Source organism: Sinocyclocheilus grahami, unplaced genomic scaffold (assembly GCF_001515645.1).
Source record: "Sinocyclocheilus grahami isolate Dianchi unplaced genomic scaffold, SAMN03320097.WGS_v1.1 scaffold50.1, whole genome shotgun sequence".
Classification (NCBI taxonomy): Eukaryota; Metazoa; Chordata; class Actinopteri; order Cypriniformes; family Cyprinidae; genus Sinocyclocheilus; species Sinocyclocheilus grahami.
The window spans coordinates 1,842,310-1,859,508 of NW_015505229.1; the positions used below are offsets into that span (position 1 = coordinate 1,842,310).

The 17,199-nt window shown below is 37.8% G+C and overlaps 1 protein-coding gene across 1 annotated transcript in view; it reads right to left on the reverse strand.

Annotated features, from left to right (window-relative positions):
- Window positions 1-17,199, reverse strand: part of ntrk3a (neurotrophic tyrosine kinase, receptor, type 3a) — a 232,477-nt gene that overhangs the window by 116,860 nt on the left and 98,418 nt on the right. Inside the window, exon 5 of the mRNA XM_016269255.1 lies at window positions 721-1,097. Coding sequence (XP_016124741.1) covers window positions 721-1,097 — 377 coding nt within the window. The remainder of the gene's footprint in view (window positions 1-720; window positions 1,098-17,199) is intronic.

A 17,199-nucleotide genomic window follows, 5' to 3' on the forward strand; every position in this document is an offset into this window, starting at 1 on the left:
TATATATATATATATATATATATATATATATATATATATATATATATATATATATATATATATATACCTTTGAAGGTTACTACATATATACTATAAATAAATAGTATAATCTCAGTTTTATTGTGTCTGTGTGCAGTATAACTTTACTTATAAATACCTACTGTATTTATTTACCTATACCTCTCTTTACTTATACCTACCTATTGAAAGCACAGACTAAACTTAAGTTTTCCAGTTTGACAGTACACACATTCACAGACTTATGCCCGCTATAGCATCACCCCAAGAAATGAAAACTTTCCAATTGAGGGTTTGTATCTATATTTATCTATAAACCTGATGGATTCTCACCTCGGGTGTTAATAAGTTTTTCAGGCAGGGCCTTTAACCGACATCCAGTCTGTTCTGTTTCTCTACATGGCATCTGTGACCTAACAGCTCTAATCATAGAAACCCTCCTCACACACCTGCACCAGTACAAGAGAATTTGACTTTTTTTTTTTTTTTTTTGCCCCACACAGGTGGAAAAATCAACATAGTACTTTTTGCTGGTATGATAACACTTAGAGTCAAGTTAGTTAATTTTGCATTAATTTTGTCCACCTTTATGGGGAAAAACATTTTCAGTTGTATTTGACAGTTCACTCACTGGGAAAACACTATGTAACTATAGGTTTTAGAATAACAGGCAATGTAAATGTGTATAAATCAGTCACGTACCATCAAAAGGTGGCAGTAGAAAGTGAGCGTACACAGTTTTGACGGCCACGCCCAGGAAGTTGCTGGCCTCCAGAGTGTAATTGCCATTGTTGTGGTGTGTGGGGTTTTTGAATATGAGGCATCCCTCTAAGCTGTCCTGATAGAGATCCATTTCTGGATGGAGGTATTTTGTCGGCTTGATCTCCTCGCCCTTATAGTACCAGCGGAGGGTGGGCTGGGGGTTTGCACGCACTGTGAAGACCATACACGTGTCATGCCACTTCTGCGGTTCCTCAAACTTAATGATGACAGGAGGGACTGCAGGAGAGAAACACAATACTTTTATACAGAAAGGATTAAGTACTTTGTGCCACTGTCCAACATAAATCCATAAACCACTGAGCATGGATTATCATAAACCGTGTTTATGCATGAGTGGGACTTTGGCCTCTGCAGCACAGGTGGTCCGTATGGATATTTGTTTGATCTGCTATCCTGTCTCTTGGACAGGAAGATCCCAGGTTAACTGTCAAGCTGGTCAAGCATTTGGACGAGCGGATGTTTCATGGAATGGAGCCGCAGAGCCAAAGGGTGGGAAACAACTGCAGCCTATAACCTTTTCCATCATCTTTTCCATCACTGCATGTTTGACGGTAACTGTCAGCAATTATGATGCCGTAAATATGTCAAACATCCATATTAAACATTCATCAGGGATCGAATCAGTGGTTAATTCACTTCAATGTGTGGGTTCTACTTACATGAATACAGATATTTTTACAAATTTCTTCTAGAATAAGTTATTTTAAGCTATTAATATAATAGATCAAATATGAAAAAATAAATATAATAATACAGTACTATTCAAATGTTTGGAGTCTGCATGATTTTTTTTTCTTTCTTTTTAAAAGAAATTAATACTTTTTTCAGCAAGGACACATTAAATTGATCAAAAGTGACAGTAAATACATGTATAATGTTAAAAAATATATATATTTCAAATAAATGCTATTTGAACTTTCTATTCACCAAAGAATAATAAAAGTGCCACAGGTTCCACACAAATATTAAGTAGCACAACTGTTTTAAACATTGATAATAGTTAATGTTTCTTGAGCTGCTAATTAGGATGATTTCTGAAGAATGGACTGGACTGAAGTAATGACAGTTTTGCCATCACAGGAATAAATAACATTTTAAAATGTATTCAAATAGAAAACACATTTTTTTATTGTGATAATATTTCACAATTTTACTGTTTTTACTGTATTTTTCAATCAAATACATACATGCATGAGCATGAGACTTCTTTCAAAAAACATTTAAAAAAATCTTACTGACCCCAAACTTTCTAATGGTAATGTACATATAAAACTTTTATCTGATTAACACCCTCTATTTTTTTTCTCCTGTCTCAAGGCTGGAGATTGTGAGAGAGAGTGAGAGAGACTGACTGACTTTCTCTTATTTCCACAGAATTTGCCGCTCTAAGCAAATCTTACATGGTCAATAGATATTGAGTGTGGGAAGAATCATGTTACACTGTTGTTGGCCAACACCATTCAGTATAAATATAAATACTGATACAACACTGCGACCTCACATTACACTGTAATTGTATTGTGACGAGTCGGCTGCCTCCCCCTAGTTATCACTCCCGACGTGAGTGGGTGTGTGAGAGAGGAGGGGCGCTGAAATAGCCAGGGCTGGCGGCATGTGATGGGGCACACCTGAACCGAATGGAGCCTCATCACTGCTGCTGTTTAAATGCCGAGTGCGCCTCTCCTCGGGAGACCGGTCTCTTCCCTGTGCATGCACGCTGGTGTCCTCGTGGGTCCAGGAAGGGTGCATAGAGGGACTCCCGTGAGCTAGAGTCGTGAGCTACCGGACCCGTGGTCCGGGTGAGAACTGCACCCGTTACACGGCCGTCGGGCAAGGATGCCGGGCCGTCTAGTCCCTTCAAGCGCCGTGGGCCAAGGCGAGAAGGATGCAGCCGCTGGAAGAAGCCGCCGCCCATCGCGCCCTGGACTGGAGAGGGGAGCGCGTGCGGCCGCCGGACTCCACCCCTACCCTTGGACCCTTTTAATTGCCTTACTTCATTCCAAGTGGGTGAAAACAGCTTTCGTTGGATATTGTGATGCTCTATTGTGTTTTATTACTGTACACAGTTATTTTTCATTTTTTCCATTTAGTATAATTAATGTCAAAGCATCACAGGCTTCACAGGTACATCTGAAAACAGTTGAATTTATATATTTTATTTTAATATGATTTAATATAACAATAATATTAATTTATTATGTTACTGTGACAATGTATGGAATTCTCAAATAGTTTTAATTATGCACAGAGGCACAAGCAAATTAAAAGTGGTCTTCATCAAGTACCTTCTTGCTATACATTACCTGGTTAGTCAGCTCTGGAGTTACGATTAATGCACTAGCTTCATTTAATTATATAAACTAAAGTTTCATTGTATATCATCCTGTTGTGTTTTTTGGTAGAGCTACGTCATTATATATGATCCTTATTTGAGGCAGAGTTTGTCTTTGTTCTCTGCCTTTTCACTTTTTTTTACATTTGTTTGGTTATTGTTTCTCAGGGGTAGGATTTATATGTTTGATTAGAGGCATAGTTTCTTTTTGCCAATTTTCATGAGTTGCTTATTGCCTTAGGGTTGTTGTTTCTTTCTTTTCATTTGGGACATCATTTTTGCATGCCTGACCCTATATGGGAAAAATAAACTTCCCTTTTTCTTTCTGCTAAAAAATGCAATGTGCATTGATTTTTTTTTCCAAGTGTAATATAAGGCACAAACATTTTAAGTGAACAAAAACTGGAACGTTTCTGATTCCTAAGACCCCTGCATACCCTTCCCAATACAGAAAATACACCACCTAACTCTGCCACAAAGCAATCACATGTAGCCTGCTCCACACTGAAACATGATAACATTGATAAATCTCTCTAATATTTCACTTGTAGCCTTTTTTCGTGTGAAAAGTCCAGATGAAGAACAGCCCTCGCTATCATAGATCAATAAACTACACAAATGACTTTCCTACAACATGCTGGGTTGTGTAGAACCTGAGATTTCTTTTTTTTTTTTGTATGAGTAGGGCTATTTTTGATGAAGACATTTGTCATTATTTTATAACAAATTTCATTAGCCTCAGTGTGATTATTTTTTTTTCATTATTTTTTAGAATTTAATTTGACAAAGCAGCCATTATTGTACCATAATTGGCTACATTAAAATACTAATAATCATAAAACACAGTAAACTAATCTACAAAACCACATTTAACAGGTAGTGTGTAATTTCTGTGCCACTAACATCACTAAACGGAACTACAAAACAATCCAACCCGATCTCATAAAAAAAACGGATTTTTTAACGAGGTGGTGATTTTGTTTGATTTCATAATGTGATTTGTATGGAAACATACAATTTTTAGGGAGAAAGTAAAAATGGAGGGCCACACCTAAACCTAAGTGTGAATACAAAAATATACAATTAGGATTGCATGAATTCATAAGAATTACCTACCATTTCACTAAAATGTAAAAAAAGTTATTTGCCATAAAAGTGTTAAAACAATCTGTTGTCAAACAGGTTTCCAGAACACCCTCTCTCTCTCTCTCTCTCTCTGCCATTGGTCAGTCCATCAGGCAGCCCCGCCCCAAACTCACACCATTGGTTGAACCAGTTGCTATGCTGGGCTGATCGGAATCCTAAAAACAAACAGTGATGTTTTGAAAGCACCACAAAGCCACAGTGTTTACACTTTTGAGCAAAACCAACTGACACAACGGCTTACTTAGGTGCCTACATGCTAAGCTAGAATAATAGAAAGTATTTTAATAACAAAAGTTACACACTTCACCTCTAGGTTTTTGTCGCATAGATTCTGCATTTCTCAAGAGCTATTTTGATCAATAGCACTCACTTAAAAAAAAAAGCTTTCTAGTGATCTCACCTCCCTAAATGCCTACCTCATTCAAATAAAACAGGCAGCCCCGCCCCAAACTCACACCATTGGTTGAACCAGTTGCTATGCTGGGCTGATCGGAATCCTAAAAACAAACCGCGATGTTTTGAAAGCACCACAAAGCCACAGTGTTTACACTTTTGAGCAAAACCAACTGACACAACGGCTTACTTTTAGGTGCCTACATGCTAAGCTAGAATAATAGAAAGTATTTTAATAACAAAAATTACACACTTCACCTCTAGGTTTTTGTCGCATAGATTCTGCATTTCTCAGAGCTATTTTGATCAATAGCACTCACTTCAAAAAAAAAAAAAGCTTTCTAGTGATCTCACCTCCCTAAATGCCTACCTCATTCAAATAAAAGGCAATACAAATTAAGAAACGCGCACACACATGCACACAATGCCAAGAATGTCCATTTAGAAAACCAGCAGAAAACTAGGTGAAGGACAACATTATCCTAAAAAACATCAACTTCTCTGGCACCCATCAGTCAACCAAGGCCTGGAGAGCTGCTGGCGTGGTTCCATTTTGCAGCCAGAGTGGGTTCTGTGCCCAGGGCTTTGTGTACGAATGCTTTCTGGACTGCAGCCCTTTCCTGGCCACGTCTGTCCAGCTATTCAGCGTGCCAAATTCCCCACTGGTGCCCAGGGCGATCACAGTCCCCGCAAAGGAAGTCAAACAAAACATGAGCTTCTGGATTAAGGCAAAAACTAAGCCGCAAGATGTGATATAATGTGGCATAATATTTCAGTGCAATCTAAAATGAATACTCGCCAAAAAATAAGTAAAAATTTTCAAGTAAATGAACTGGTCAATTAAAAATGGATACATTAGTTGGTAACTTAGGAACTGTAACATTTTAAAACAAATAGTAAGACTAATCTTAACCTTAACATTGAATCAAAGAATCAACCTGTCTGTCTACTAAAGAAAAATGTCATGACCAGCACATATAACAGCTTTTACCTACGTCTAAGTCTTTACCTAAATCATAAGTTTATCAAAAGACAGTTTAAACCAGAAAAATCTAATCTTACATTTTTTTCGTCAGGCACAGTTTTACAAAGACGCAAATGTAGACTTATCTTGTATATGATTACTGCCTTCACTGATTGTCACTGATTTACAACTTCAATTGGCAGACGCTTTCACCCAAAGTGACGTAAAATGCATTCAAGGTTTACATTTTATTAGTACATTCTGGAAATCGAACCCCTTGGCTGCTATACAGCCAAATGTGTAAAAACTATGAAAATGAATGTAAAAGACTGCAAAATAATGAATTTTTTCATAAAAAATATTGCAGTGCCATGTTCAAGACAAATATGAACATGTGACAAATATGTTACATTTACAATTTCATTTGGCAGATGCTTTCATCTGAAGCTTGTAGTTATGTTTTATTAGTACTGAAAACGGAACACATAATATTGGTGCTGATTGAGCCATGCATATAAAAACTGTGAAAATGCATGTAAAAAAAACTGCAGTTATATGGCCAAGAGAAATATATTTATATAAAATACTTGCCAGTAAATTTCCTTAATTCGCCCCTCATTAGCAAGAATTTGGACCTTGTGTGCGAGTAAAACATATTATGGTTTCTTAAAGGATCTTCTCGATGCTCAGTAACATATGGGATTATTATTGCATACATTTAACTGGACAGACAGAAGGGTGTGAGGTCAAGCCCACATAAAACTGGCATTAGATAGCACCTCCACCCACTACTACCTCACTTGCCCAATAAAGGGCTTCCTTTCGGAACCATCTCTATGCCAATGACTCCAACACCAACTCCCAGTGCAGCTATATCGCTGTGAACAACAGCCACCTCTAGCCTTCTCGGTATCTCATTTCACGCTCCTTCAAACAACCTTTGAGCACAGCCACCCCCACTCCTGTACCAAGAACAGACATCTTCCACATCAACCTCCTCCAAATGTCTAAATGTCAACTCTGACATATCTCTCTGCGATCATGAAGGCTCCACTGAGAGTTTAGAGGGTCTTCGACTTCCTAGAAATGTCGAGTCAGGGGTGCCGTTTCCAGTGCTTGAAACTATCCTCTTCCCTGCTTATATCTTCTTCTTCACTGGTGTTGAGGGCCAAGCTGAAGGTATCACTGCATCTATTCAGTATATGTGATGGACAAATTCTCAGGTAGCAAATAAAACAAAGAGGATATCACAAAGTCTAGAAGATTTGAGCTAGATCAGTGGTTTTCAGCCATTTTTGAACCCAAGGAGCCCCTTTTGTCCAACACATTATTTAAAAGCCCTCCTTTAAGTTGATATGTACCTCTAGTACTTCTGTTGTAATAAATAATAAATACATTTGAAATATTCTCAGTTTAATGTTGTGCATTTATTTTTAAATGTTCAATTTTATTTTAGGAATTCATGTCATTTATTTTTCATTATTTTAACTTTACTAAAATAATTATAATTGTATCTCTTTTTTAATATTTGATTTAAGATTGTGTTAATATAATAATTTAAATAATTGTAACATTTACCCCCACCCCGAGGCTAATTATAAAATATAAAATAATAAAACAATTTAATAATAAATATATTTTAATAATAAAAAATAATAGAAATATTAGGAGATAGAATGCATATTTAAAATAAATAAACAAACAAAGAAACAATGGAAGACATAAACTAGGAGATGGAATGCATTTTTAATACAAAAATAAAACTGGAAGATATATTAACTATGAGGTAGAATGCATACTGTATTTTAAATAAAATAAAATCAGATGAAAAACTAATAATAATAACAATAATAATAATAATATTAATAACAAAACTAGTTAGAACTAACTTCTAGTTATACCTAGATATATCTAAAAAAAGTTTAGCAATCATACAAGACCATAATGCAATTTCTGCAGTGAACCTGTTCAAATGCTCGCAAAAAGAATATAATTAAATTAGTAAAATGTATTTTTTCTACTTTTAATATATAACACTAACTGTTAAAATAATACTTCATAATTACACTTTTTGTCAGACTAAAGGCTAATTTTCCTCTGAAGTCCCCAAATGTACTGATTTGGGAAATTGTATGAAAACTGCTTTTATACTTTTATCTACCATATTTACTGCGATCTAAGAACAGGGTGTAATCGCCTTTGTTACGTTTTACGCTTACTCCTCGCTTAAAGGGCTTCCAGCTGGCAGGATCCTGCAGCGCTGCCGAGGGTTTCAGATCTGATCTCAGTGGGAGTCTCTCCCCTTTAAGAGTACGAAATATTAAGCCCGCAGGATATGTCTCACCTGGCCTGCAGCCTGGAGGAGCATGACGGCTTAAACCTCTGCACGCTCATTCATTCATCAGTTGGTGCGAGTGAGATAACCTTTCTCATTTGCAAGATAGGGCAGGAGATAGAGGCATATGAGCTGAATCCCATGCATATGAAATGGGCTGAACGGTAAGCTCTTGGAAACAGCATTGTTGCTCATTTGCACAAATGAGGGGGACATTTTTCAAGTGAATCTTTAAACAATTTTGTCGGCACGTTCTGCACAAGGACAAGCGCAACCGGCATTTCAGAGCTTTGATGAATAATGATCAAAGGAGAGCCTAAGTAGTTTCTCCACCCTTTAAAACTAAATTAACATGTCTAATGAGAAGAGTGCACGTTTCCTCTCTTACTAAGCAGTATCACAAACAGTCCATGATGGAGAAAGAACTCACACATGCTTAATTTATAGCTCACGTCTGATACTCTTGATTAGCGGTTCTAAACTAGTGGGTTACAACCTGTTCTGGTGGGTCACAGATGGCAGAGGAAAAACAATGCTAAATGCTAACAATAAAATGCAACTAACCATATAGGCCTAGCTAGGATAGTAAAACCAACTGCACACATAGCCTCTCTGCACCAACAAAACTAAGCCTACGCATTTGGCATTTGTTTTTTGTAACTAGACTCCCCAACTATCCAAGCTGGCGTTAAGCTTGTTTTCTGGTTTCCCCAATCTGGGCAAGCTAGTCTTTATCAGGTTTAGGAGGTCACCCAGTCTAACCAGCTGACTAGTGTCAAAAACCCCATCTAAATAGACCAGCCTAACTGGTTTGGACAGGCTAAGAGACTAGTTAACCATAAAATTAAACTAAAGGTGGTATTGATGGTTTTATTTGGTTTAACTGGTCTCCCAATGTAGCCAAGCTGGTGTTTATCTGATCACCAGCAGACAAGTAACCAAACCCCTCTAAAACCATCTAAACAGTGGACCAGCTCACAAGTGTCCAAAACCCTTTTAAAATAATCAAAATAGACCAGCCTAACCAATTTGGCCAGGGTAGTCAAGCTAACCTGCTTAGGCTGATTTAACTGGTCTCCCAGAATGGCCAAGTTGTTCCCTTTCAGTCGGTCACTCTCGACATCACGTCGGAGGACCGACGAAATTGGGATCTCGCTTAGAGGGACCAATCTACTTCGAGTGTAAACTAAACGAGCCAATGCACATTGGCATGCGATTATTGCATCCAGCTGCTGCTGATCACAGCGTGAGTATAAGTAGGCAGCAGGTGCAGCGCATATTCAGCTTTTCGCTTCGGAGCCGAGCGATCACATCGTTCCGCTCCTGACTACTCTACGGAGAGAAGACTGAACGAGTTCAGCACGCTCTTGGAGAGCTCTTCGTGTTGGAGGACGGCGCTTCAGTTTCCTACCAGCTTACAAGTGCCAAAAAACTTTATAAAATCATCTAAACAGATCAGTCTAACTGGTTTGGCCAGGCTAAGAGACCAGCTTACCATATTAGGCTAGATTACCTGCTACAGTAGAAGAATTAAAAAAAGGTTGTATTGCTGGTTTTACCTGGTCTTTCCACCTATCAAAGATGGTGTTCAGCTCATTTTCTGGTATCCCAAGCTGGCTCAGCTGATCTCATCCAGCATGACACATGTCCAAATCCCTTCTAAAAGACCAACTTAACCAATTTAGCAAGAGTAGACCACCTGATTAAATTAATTAAAGGAGAAAAAATAGCTGGTTTAGCTGGTCTCCCTCCCTCACCAAACTGGTGTTAATCTTGTTTTATAGTTTCCCAACATGGCCAAGCAAGTCTTTAGATGGTTTCTCAACCAAACCAGCTGAAAAATTCCCAAAATCTCTCTAAAACCATCTAAAGAGATCAGCCTATCCAGCTAGTTTAAACTATTTCTCCAGCAAGCAAAGCTACTATGCTCTTGTTATGAGAGCTAATTTACAGTTACTGAGACCTTAACTATTTTCATACCTTGCGAACCTGAATAAAATATCAAATTAACCTTTCGAAAGGTCAAGGTGACTGATTGCTGGAGAAGAAAAGGAAAAACACAGGGGACATTGATGCATCAAGCCTGGGTGCTTAAAAAATGCCCAAATAACGTAGTCTAAAGTACATCCGCCTAGCCGACATGCATTATGCATGCACTTCCATACCCGCACCCAGCCAAACGAAGGGACGCCATTGAATAAATCCACTAGAGCATTGAACGGTGGATCAGGGGAACGCACATACTGATAAACAAATGGAAATATACACACATCTCATGCCTTAATGAAAACGTTGCCACAATGGAGGTGACAAACAGTGGTTAGCTTCCTAGGTAAGACAGAGCGTAGAATTTAGCCTTTATCATATGAATCAATTCAAAAGCTCTCTAAAAAGGCGTGCACAACACGAGCAGAATTTATACATAAATAATCAGAAGACTGCGTTAGCGTATGTTCAGGGAGCTCTCAAGACATGATGTGTAAATGTCAGCTATGCATTGTAGATGAGTTAGCCCATACATACTAACTCAACTAACGTTCTCCCTGGAAACACTTTTCTATTAAGAAGGAACCTGGAGGAAGTGAAAGACAACATAATCCCGATTTAATGACAATTGAGAAATACACCTGCTGCAAGCTGGTTTATTTTGGGACTGGTTAGATTTAGATTTGAAACAAAGCAAAGTCAGTCAGCAAATGCAAGGTTAAAGCCAGCGAGTGCAAGTGAAGTGTAGAGGACAGCTGGGTACACCTGTAATGTTGCAGAGCACTTTGCCTTAAGACAAAATGGCCTGACAGAACCAGGCTTTAACGGTAGGCCTGGATGTAGACCGACAGACCCATTCAGATTCATTATACGGTGGCAATGAAAGGTTAAGCTAGGGGATATGGCTCTGACGGGGTTTCCAGCAGCTGGGATCCTTCCGGATCCTTCTTCTACGCAGCCATGATGTTGTAATTGATGCAGTATGTGGTCTGGCATTGTCATGTTGGAAAATGCAAGGTCTTCCCTGAAAGAGACGACGTCTGGATGGGAGCATATGTTGTTCTAGAACTTGGATATACCTTTCAGCATTGATGGTGCCTTTCCAGATGTGTAAGCTGCCCATGCCACACGCACTCATGCAACCCCATACCATCAGAGATGCAGGCTTCTGAACTGAGCGCTGATAACAACTTGGGTTGTCCTTGTCCTCTTTAGTCCGGATGACATGGCGTCCCAGTTTTCCAAAAAGAACTTCAAATTTTGATTCGTCTGACCACAGAACAGTTTTCCACTTTGCCACAGTCCATTTTAAATGAGCCTTGGCCCAAAGATAAATTTGTTAAATTTGTATCAGTTTTACTGGTAGTCCACTGTATGAAGAATTTTTGGGTATGATTTGTCACAGTTTACTTTATTTTGCTATCCTCACTTACATAAATGAACTATAGTGTCCTGCACCCACTAGTAAAAAAAATATAAAAAATTATATCTGATCTCTGAATAATTTTTGGTTTCACTGTATATCCTTCGGTTATTTTCACACTTAATTATGCCCATTAAAATGTATTTTACAAGTTTTTGTTACTTTCACTGTTAATTTTTTTGCTCTATGGTACATCATCTTTAATTTAATAGCATTAGAGCTGCTCCATTGCAGCGGCTTAGTACTGTAATCACGCGCTTTTCTGTAATAATGCAGGGAACCACTCGTTATAAATCTCCTAACTGTGATATTTTCAGAAATAGAAGTCGCATTTTTTCATCTGAAACGTGCTGCGATTTATTTTCCAAAGCCACTCACATAATGCAGAAACACTCAAGCAAGCAAAACACATGCAACGCACAGACATATTTGTACTGGTACAGAATGAGAGGGAGTAGTACAGCCTAGCGCATTTCACACAGGCTGTTTGCCAGAAAGTCATGTATGCCTAAGGTTGAAAATAAATGATGTTTATAGTGAATGCCCCTATAAATGGTCTTATTTTTACAATTTAGTTTTAATCCAAATGATGCGTGAGCTAAGTGAGTGAACATCAAAGATCACACAACAGAAGTGCGCGCGCTCTCTCTCTCCCTCCCTCCCTACCGTTAAGTAACTTGTGCATTGTTTTACTTACTTGTTTTTGACATATCTGACCGAACTACAAACTTTCCAGTGATGTCTGTGAGAAAGGTATATTCACTCGACAAGCTCGCACATCTGCGCCACCGCGCGCTCAATCCACTCAGCCGCTTTGTTTATCAGCTCGCGCACACCAGCTATACAGGCGTTAATACTGAATGTTTAACATTATATTCATTGCATACATATACTTCGTAGTAGACATCCTTAACTCCTTTCTGCTGTCTGTTGTTCTGTTGTCGGTGTTTCTTTGTCTGAAAATGGCACTTATCACATGCTGTGTGGTATCGGCGTTTGGTATCGGGGCATTTTAACGAGTACGAGTACGAGTGCAGGAGACCAGTATCGGCCCGATACCAGTATCGGTGCATCCCTAATAGATATAGAATAATAATAGTAATAATAATGATAATAAACATTTATATAAATGGTAAATAAAGCAAAACAGGCAAAAATAAATAAAAAATATTTAAACTAAATAATAATAATAATAATAATAATACATGTATTAAAATATACATGTATAAATATAAACCTACAAATAATAATTTAATAATAAATTGTATAAAAATAAATAAATAATATATAAAATAATAGAAATACAACAATAATGTTTATATACATTATATAACGGCAAACAGGTAAGAATAAATAAAACTAAATTATATATGCTATACACATAACATTTTTTAAAGATTACATAATAATATAATCTGTATTATTATTATTATTATTATTATTATTATAAAAACACAAAACCTTAATAAATGAGACAAGTGAAATGAAAAGTGCGAGTAAGGTTCTATTCAGTGGTATCTGAAATATGTATATAGACAAAATATATCCCCACTATGAAAACTGTTTCCAAATGAACCTATTAATGTCCAAAAAAAAAAAAAAAAAGGAAGACGCTTAGTGCTGTCTGCAGGCCCGTAACCAGCTATGAGGCCACCGGTCCGGACCTCGATAAATTTGTCATGTTCACAAATAAAATTTGTTTTTTTGAATGATTAATTTGCTGTTAAACTCCTCATATGAATGAGACGCTGCGAGACGCTGGCGCAGTGAACGAGGCTTGAGAGAGTTGTGAGTGAGGGCGCGGGCGCAGACTCCGTGTTGCCAGATCCAGCTATTATAAGCGTTTTTGGACTTGTCTTTTCCACTTAATTTAACACTTTAGAAAGTTAAAAAAGTTGGAAGTTGTAGTTTGGAGTCAGCGATATCTTTATCTTATCTAATTTGCAAACGATTGGAAATAATTTTGGCTTATTATTATTTATTAAAAAATGTTTTGTTTGTTTTAGTATCAATATCTGGCAACACTGCATCCCCGTTACTTAAACTGAAAGCAATCAAAAAAAGCCCATGGACAGGTTTTTGCTGACCGGATACGACATTCGGTAAGGGAAACGCAAATATTATCATGATATTATTTGTCATAAACATTATCAACGCTGTCAAAAACAGTAGCATTTATAGTAACACTAGTACACACAGATCTATAGAACAGAGAGGTTACAGAATGAAATGAAATACGCAAAAACTAGCCATGAAGACGTCTATGCCATGTCATTCAGTATAGCTAGCCTAAATTTTTACAAATCATGCTATAAACTTTCATAAGAGCACTAGACAAAGTTAATGTAGTTATGTATTGTTGCAATAAACAACTGATAAAATTATCCACCCTTAAATATAATAAAGTATTAACAAATTTTGATGCAATAAATATGGTATGATTTAAAAATAATCATCCCTCCAAAATAGAGAAAACATCTTTCAGAAACATCTACATTTAAAGTGTCTCCTTTAAAGTGTTTATAGTGTATATAATGAGTTGTATTTGTAGGGGTTATTATAACACAATTCTTTAACACCAACCCCCACCGGACCTCACTAATTTTCAAAGTCTGGGTACGGCCATGGCTGTCTGTAACACTTTAGCAGACAACGCCATAAACCATATTGGGTGTCAAATAAGTGACATCCAAAATATGCAATGCTGAGGGTCATTACAATATATTAAGAGCAGTGAATGTGAAAGAGATAGTTCCCCATTCTAGCTCGGCCATGTATGTGTGGTAACAAATAGAAACCCACAACTCCTGACAGGGAGACGGAGCCCCATGCAGCGGATATTAGGGTTCTCTCTGCAAGCTCTCATTACCATTCCTGTGATGCTCCGAGTCATTCTTACAGGGATTAAACTAGCTTTCCAGCATCGTTAGCCTGATCCCATATGAGGGGGGCACTGTTTAATCAAATTATAATTAAAGTTTGAAGTCCCTCTAGTCATTAAAAACCAAATTATCAATCAAACAGGGCATCACATACAATCACACGGCACATGACTGAGGGTAGAACTAAAAAAAAAGGAAAGACTGTTTGCTTAACTTTCCATTAAAGGGGTCATGAACTGAGAAATCAAAATTCCCTTGAGCATTTGACATGCAAGCGGTCATTGTACTATAAAAACATCTTTGAAAGTTTCATAACTCAAAACTTTCTCGTTAGTCTAAAAACAGCTTATATTGAAGCCAGTCGTTGTGGAGTGTGCCACTTTATGACGCAATAGTGTGGCTAAACACCGCCTCCGCAGGAGAAGATCAACGCCTGCTTTTTCATCACTGCCGGTTTAGCCCCCAGGGCTGGGACAATAAATCGATGCATCGCGATTCGTGGATCGATTCTGAGATTTTCAGAATGCATCGTGATTCTCTCTCGAATCAATTCTGAGCTTTGTTTTTAACAGCAGATGGCGCTCTAGGCTAGTTTTTAACTGCACACTCAAACGCTTACGAAGAAGAGCGCTTGTGCGTTCGGCTGAGTAATGTAAGTGGTTAAATGTACTTGCACATCGGCTTTTATGCTTTTATGATGCGAGATTAATGTAAACACAGCCCACTGTGAACATCCTTGTAATTTGTTCAACCTTTTCAAACTTTATGAATGATTATTTTAGGTTCAAATGGTGCGTGTGTAAGGAACTGGAAGCAAGCAGAATATGGCTATTTCTAAAGCACGCAGTGCCATCTGCTGTTAAAAACTAAGCTCAGAATCGATTCAAGAGAGAATCGCAATGCCTTCGGAAAATCTCAGATTCATTTCTCGATTCGCGATGCATCGATTTATTGTACCAGCCCTATTAGCCTGCCCACCGATTCGCGCACGTAGTGTAAATAATGAGAGGCAAATGCAGGTCTACGCAGAAACCAAACAATAAAGATGGCTCCGAAGACAACAAGATGCTGTGCAATGCCAAGTTGTGGAAAAACAGTCTTTGCACTGCCATCCTTTTGATCCCAACATTAGAAAAGAGTGATCAGTGGATGAACTTTATTTTTAATGAAGTTCCAGACCGCGTCAACAAGAACGTCCACAATTAACCACACCTATTCAAACAAAGTGTTCTAACAGGACAGAAAATAGCACATTATTTCCAAATTATGATGTTTTCCTATGTAAAAATCTTGATAACATTATAAGTGGACTTCAGAGAACAATAATAAAAAAGAGACAAAGTGATATTTGTAGGGCTCTCACACCTTCTACATCATTACCCTCACAATATGGCTACACCGCCAGCTTCAAAGTATTCGTCTCAATCCATATGGATTTTCTGAATGTGCTCCAAACAGCAGGCATCATTTCCCAACCTGGACTTCTCCACCACATCTCGGGACTGACTCTATTACCGTTTCCATCAAGCATCTTTGGTGTTTTTCATAAGCTCTGGATGGGAAGCTGTCAGTGGGCAGTGGGAGCGTCGGGAGTGATAAAGACTCGTCATTGACCACAGCCCTAAATGACACACGTCAATATGGATTGGATGTGAGCGAAACATGCAGCGCTGCTCTGTCAGGCATGAGTAGTGTTTGCACAACCGAGAGCAAGAGCAGGCGAATGACAGAGATTGATGGTGGTCTGCCGTGACCCGAGAAAGCGTGAGTGACACTGAAATATGCCCACGAGTGGGCAGAGAAGTATGAGATTGTGTTACTGAATGCCCTGGTGACATCAGATAACAATAGGCATGCGGCTAACTTCTATTTTCTGGCATGGAAAAATCTGGAAATGGCAGGCAAGTAGTTTACTAGTGGCTGAATGATATATTGAATTTTCTAAATCAATCAATCAATACATAGACACACCTACACACTACAGTTCAAAAGTTTAGATTCAGTAAGATACTGTTAGTGATACTGTTCTTACTGTATCACCCAGCCGTACTAATCTAAAACTGCTCCCTCACCTCCCTCACCCACAATCCTCTGCATTCAGTATTCTATTGAAAATCCATATTTCATAGAAACATAGTGCCCCCCTTAGTCCTGAATTAACGTCTTTATGTAAAACGAACTAAGCAAATTGCGAAGAACGGACATTGATATTGTAATAGATACATGGCACAGAAAGACTGAATAAATGGTTTCAATTTTTTTACGGAATTGCATTAAATATTTAACTAATCGCCATGGTAAGTGGGATGTAATAATCGATACAGGGGGACATCATCACCAGTGTATGAACATTTTGCCAGGCATCAGTCATGCTCCTCTCTAGTTCTCTTCTGAGCTTATTATCTTCATCTTCTGAGTGATTGCTTCAGGCTAACAATCAATATGAAAGCATCGTCCCTATTATTCCACACATAAAGGGCCAAACACCACAAAAGAGAGAGAGTGTGAGAGAGCAAGAGAGAAAGAGAAAAATAGAAAGCAAGCAAATATATATATACAGTACTAGTCAGAATTATTGGCACCCTTGGTAAATATGATCAAAGAAGGCTGTGAAAATAAATCTGCATTGTTAATCCTTTTGAACTTTTATTTAAAAAAATCACAAATATCTAACCTTTCATTGAACTAAAACGATTGAAAATGAGGGAAAATCTCATTATGAAATAAATGTTTTTTCTCAAATACCCGTTGGACACAATTATTGGCACCCCTAAAAATTATTATGAGTAAAATATCTGTGAAGTATATTCTCATTCATATTTACAATTTTGAGCATACCAGGGAGGAATTCTTATTCTCCAATGAAAGGTTAGATTTATGTGAATTACTTAAATAGAAGATCAAAATGATTAACAATGCAGATTTATTTTCACAGCC